General features: G+C 42.3%; 1 protein-coding gene across 4 annotated transcripts in view; it reads right to left on the reverse strand.

Annotated features, from left to right (window-relative positions):
- Positions 1-4,623, reverse strand: part of LEMD1 (LEM domain containing 1) — a 37,063-nt gene extending 32,440 nt beyond the window's left edge. For 2 of the 4 annotated variants that reach the window (XM_032288964.1, XM_032288962.1), the window contains exons 1-2: positions 2,608-3,072; positions 1,389-1,511 (exon numbers count right to left, since the gene is read on the reverse strand). In XM_032288964.1, the coding sequence (XP_032144855.1) occupies positions 1,389-1,511; positions 2,608-2,689 (205 nt within the window). In that variant the 5' untranslated portion in view covers positions 2,690-3,072. Of the gene's footprint in view, positions 1-1,388; positions 1,512-2,607; positions 3,073-4,136 lie in introns of those variants that run through there. The other 2 variants (XM_032288961.1, XM_032288963.1) reach the window with 2 other exon arrangements.
- Between the last annotated feature and the right edge of the window lie 927 nt (positions 4,624-5,550).

The raw sequence follows: 5,550 nt of genomic DNA on the forward strand, positions 1-5,550 counted from the left end.
AAAAAAAAAAAAAAAATGTAATGTGTTCATCCTCACAATACAAATTGTGAGAAAAGTGTATGGGGTGGAAAGAGCAAAGTTTGGAGAGCCAGACAGTGTCCAAATCTCAGTTCTGTCCTTTTCACCCAACAAATGTACACCGAGTTCTGCTATGTGCCTGGAACTGTTCCGGGAGCTGGACATAGAGTGGTGATGAAGACAGATGAGTCCGGCTCTTCATGGCGCATGCTAATGTTATGCTTGTCGTCTGGGGCTGCTTCTGAGCTCAGTGATGCTGGGCCAGTCGCTTGGCCTCTCTGAGCTTCTGCTAAGTGCTATGAGAGTTAAATGGGATGATAAGGGTTAGGCCCAGGATGCACTGGTGGCCTTCAATTAATGGTACTTCCTGTCATTTTTCTGTGGCTCATTGAGAACTCCTGATAAATATTTGTTGAATGAAAACGCCTTGGAATGTATTGTGGGAATCTCCAAGCCTTTCCCCTAGGAGCTCTGAAGCCAGAAGGCACTGCAGGAGCAAGGTATACCTGGAGCAGGGGCCACTGTCAGCAAAGCTCAGAGATCCCGGAGACCCCTGCTCCCTACCCACTCTGTGACCTGAAAGAGACCAGCTGCTGTCAGCTCTCATATAAATCAGGAGGGCAGTCAGCATAGGAGGGATTTCAGGGAGGTATAATTTGGTTCATCTCTTTTTTTTTTCTTTTTTGAGACGGAGTCTCACTCTGTCCACTAGGCTGGAGTGCAGTGGTGCGATCTCGGCTCACTGAAACCTCCGACTCCTGGGTTCAAGTGATTCTCCTGCCTCAGCCTCCAGAGTAGCTGGGATTACAGGCATGTGCCACCATGCCTGGCTAATTTTTGTATTTTTAGTAGAGACGAGGTTTCACCATGTTGACCAGGCTGGTCTCGAGCCTGACCGCAGGTGCTCCACCTGCCTTGGCCTCCCAAAGTACTGGGATTACATGTAGGCGTGAGCCACCAGCGTGGTTCATCTTTCTTAATAGGCATAAAATAATTTAATCCCCCCAAAATAATGGTCAGATGTATCGACTGAGGCAAAGCAGAGGATGAGACTTCAAAGGAGGCCCAGAATTTACTTGTAGGAGTTTCTGATTTTAAGTCATCACCACACATTTGGCTCTAGTTAGTAAAAGGACACGAACATTGAGCTAGTCATTCCCCAGCTTTCCACCCAGTTGAGTCACTGGCGTGAATACAGATGTGAAGTTACAGATTCTTTTGACAGCCCAGGGGCCTGTTTTTCAGGCTCTCTGTGCAAAGAGGCTATTTCACAGGTCAGGCTGCACATTGTTTAAAGCTGCATAAATCATACTAGACAAGGTATTAATAAGTGCAAAGTTGCTATCTAGCAGTACGGCTTATGACGGTACCTTCGCTGTCATCACTGTCCTGAGCTCCATCCAGCTTTCTGGGTCCATTCATCACAGGTGGTGCACAGGGAGGTGAGACCAACAATTGTACTAACTTTTTTTCATACAACTTTCTGGTGGAAGCTGAGGAAGAATTTGGAGAACAAATTAAATTGTTCTGTTTTTGTATATGATCCTACTGGGTTCAAGGTATTTCATAACTCAGACTTTTATTCTTTTATTATTATCCCTTACATTATGGCTTTTTTTGGCAGGGGGTGACAGGGTCTCACTCTGTCTCCCGGTCTGGAGTGCTATGGCATGATCTCAGCTCACTGCAGCGTCTGCCTCCCAGATTCAAGTGATTCTTCCACTTCAGCCTCTCCAGCAGCCAGGACCACAGATGTGTGCCACCATACTCGGCTAATTTTTGTATTTTAATAGAGATGGGATTTCACCATGTTGGCCAGGCTGGTCTTGAACTCCTGATCTCAAGTGAATCACCTGCCTCGGTCTCCCAAAGTGCTGAGATTATAGACAGGAGCCACTGCACCCTGTCCAATTATGGCTTTTTAAATGAGGTGGACTCACAGCTATTGAACTCGCACCTTCCTTTCCACAAACACTTAGGTGATACCTGTATGGATTAACCACAGAGTCAGGCATTGGATACATCTGAGAAGACAGACAAGGCTGTACATCCTATCTATGAAGAATACAGATAATAAATACATAGTTAACAGAGTCTACATACTAAAAACAAAACAAAAAGTAGGACAATATAATAAAGAGTAACTGATTTTTCACTGAGGAAAAACACCCAATCCATGGGCTGGGTGTGGTGACTCATGCCTGTAATTCCAGTACTTTGGGAGGCCAAGGCAGGTGGATTACTTGAGGTCAGGAGTTCAAGACAAGCCTGAGCAACGTGGTGAAACCCCCTCTCTACAAAATACAAAATAATTAGCCAGGCATGGTGGTGTGCACCTGTAATCCCAGCTGCTCGGGAGGCTAAGGCAGGAGAATAGCCTGAATCTGGGAGGCAGAGGTTGCAGTAAGAAAAATGCCCAATCTTAACCTGTAAGTAGGATTTGAGTATATTTATTGCCTCTTCCCTCTTTCTGGTTTTCTATTTTCCTATTTATATTTTAATGGTTTTATTGCATATGTTCCTTCTATTGGAAGTGGTTTACAAACAATAAATGACTAGTCTTTAATATTTGCTGCATATTGTACATACGTAGTATTGGGCCAGGTGAAAATCCAAGCTTCTCAAGTTGGTTCTGCAATTTACAGTCACTCAGACACTTGGCATCCACCATGGTGATGGAAGTTTGGCCTCTTTTCTGATGGTGGAATTCTTGAAATAGCGAAACATTAAGTTCATTAAGACAGCCTTACAAATAAGTACTCAAATGTTACCAGTCCACATAAGTGTTCACAACCCTATCTCCCCAACCTGTTAGGTGCACAGGCAATAAAGCAAAAATCAACCCTTTCTACTTCTGCCATAAATCCCTGCTGGGATTAGTTGCCTCCAATGTAAAACTTTGGATGGGTGTCATTTTCCCCAGCATCTTTAGGGCTCAGTTATTTATAACTGTTCTGTTCAACGAATGTGAGAAGAATCTTCTGGACAAAATAAACAGATGTTTCCATTACTGCTTAGGAGCTCTGAGTAAAACCCAAGCTCTGAGAAGATAAGAAGTTAATTAAATATGAAAGAGCGGAGAAGATTTTTTTTTAGTGAGTTAAATAAAAGTTATTTATCCCTGCCCTCCTTTTGATGACAGTACAGAGAGTACAGAGCATTCAGTTATTGCAAACAGTAGTAGTTTTCACACTTGTAATTTAACTCTGAACATAACAAGATGGTAGTTTTTAATTAACCGCTAGCAGACTTAGTAATTGCTGAATTGGCATTTGGAAAAAGAAAAAGTTAGCTATTCATTCTCTGGCACACAAATTGATTCATATAGATTTATAAAAATCTTGATATGGCTTTTGCAAATCTGCACAACCTCAAGTTCAATCAGTTTTATCCAGTTGATCCCTTGATTTCCCAAAATTGACCCTTCTACCTAGTAACCAAATCGGCAAAAAGACAGACCCATTTGTCAAACCTTTTAACAGAGATTTTTAATTTTGGAGTTATTGTACCTCATTTCTATCACGTTTCAAGGCTTTTTAATATTGCAGTGAAAACAACAGCAAGATAATTACTCAGCATAGGAGGATGTAGACCAATTTTAAATAATGACTTTGCTTTTGTGGGTGATCAATCAATGTCCAATTAGGAAGAACATTGTATACAAGCTAGAAAAAATCATGACTTGTTATGTATAATAGTGTTGTTCTGGAATACCTAGTTTGACAACTCTCTAAAGCGATGCTTTAAGGAGAGTCACATTCTAGCACACATAGTAGGTACCTCATAATGCTAGTTTCCTCCTTTTCCATGTATTTGGGAAACTGACTTAACACTTTTAGGCCAGTGGGAAACAACCAAACGCTAGGAAGAAAAAGGACAATGAATGCACCTCAGCACCTCGTATTTTCTTTCTTTCTTTTTTACTGGAAGCGAGCTTCGGCAGATCCTGTGACATTTGTTCCTGAGAACAGCTGTCTGTTGTTTCACCAACTTCCCAAAAATAACCTCCAAAAGAGCCCTCATCAATTTCAAGTGACACTAGACAATTACCTAGAGGGAACACACATATGGAAGAAAAATATTCAAATGAAATCCAACTGGATGATTAATCCACTTACCCCTTCACATGGTTATCGGAAGTCTATGCAATCGAGTTGGTTACTAAAGCTGGGTGAGTTTTACCCTAAGGTTTCCACTAGCAACCAGTTCCTTTTTGCCTGTTAGATATTATGGTAATCATAATACTGACAGTGTGACATCAGTAACCCCCCTAGCAACAGATTGATGTGCAAATCAGATGATTAATATAACCTAAGTTCAAACAGAAGGAGGTGCTGGTCGACTTCATAGGCACACTGCCATGATAAAATGTCAAGAGATGCAGAGAAGTTATCATTATGCACAGGAAGTAAGGAGCTGCTACCAAACCAAATGGGTCAGGAAACCAGGAAGAGAAAGGAGAAATCAAACAAACTCAAGTTCTAGACCACCCATCAAAAGGCCCATACTGCTAGTTGGGCAATTTGACCATACACTCCAGGGAAAATAGGAAAGTGGAAGAAACCTATATTAATTTGTTAAGGATTATTCATTTAAGAAAATAAGAAATCAGCCGGCTGCGGTGGCTCAAGCCTGTAATCCCAGCACTTTGGGAGGCCAAGGTGGGTGGATCACGAGGTCAAGAGATCGAGACTATCCTGGTCAACATGGTGAAACCCCGTCTCTACTAAAAATACAAAACATTAGCTGGGCATGGTGGCGTGTGCCTGTAATCCCAGCTGCTCAGGAGGTTGAGGCAGGAGAATTGCCTGAACCCAAGAGGCAGAGGTTGCGGTGAGCCGAGATCGTGCCATTGCACTCCAGCCTGGGTTACAAGAGTGAAACTCCGTCTCAAAAAAAAAAAAAAAGAAAAAGAAAATAAGAAATCAAGAAGGAAGGCAGATAAATAATAATACATTACAGAAGTTTGACGGTTTTGGCCTTTTCAATGCACTTTTGTATCATCTCATTTCACCCTCTGGACACTTATAAGACAGCTGAGACAGACATTACCCTCTATGTTACAAAAGGCTACTTGTTGTTATTGCCTTATTTTATTTAAGGAAAGATCTGTGAGCCTATTAGCCTGCATCTTTCAAGAACAACTGCTTAGATTTTAAAGACGCGTGCGAGACAAAATGTAACTGTGAGAAAACACAGCCTTCATTAAATCGCAGGGATAGAGGGACTGAGCTGAAAGGGGTGATGAGGACAGTGGAGCCAGCCTGCGTAGAGTCAAATCCCAATTCTGTCATTTACCAGCTGGGTGACATCAAATCGGGTAAGTTACTAACTTCACTGTGTCTCCCCTTTGTTCATAATGGGGGATAATAAAAATGGCCTCTGCTTCAAAGAGCTATGTTATTCAATGGTTTTTTTTTTGAGACAGAGTCTCACTCTGTCGCCAGGCTCCAGGCTGGAGTGCAGTGGCACAATCTCGGCTCACTGCAACCTCTGCCTCCCGGGTTCAAGCAATTCTCCTGCCTCAGCCTC

Source organism: Sapajus apella, unplaced genomic scaffold (assembly GCF_009761245.1).
Source record: "Sapajus apella isolate SASKATOON/1434 unplaced genomic scaffold, GSC_monkey_1.0 scaffold22, whole genome shotgun sequence".
In the NCBI taxonomy this organism is placed as follows: Eukaryota; Metazoa; Chordata; class Mammalia; order Primates; family Cebidae; genus Sapajus; species Sapajus apella.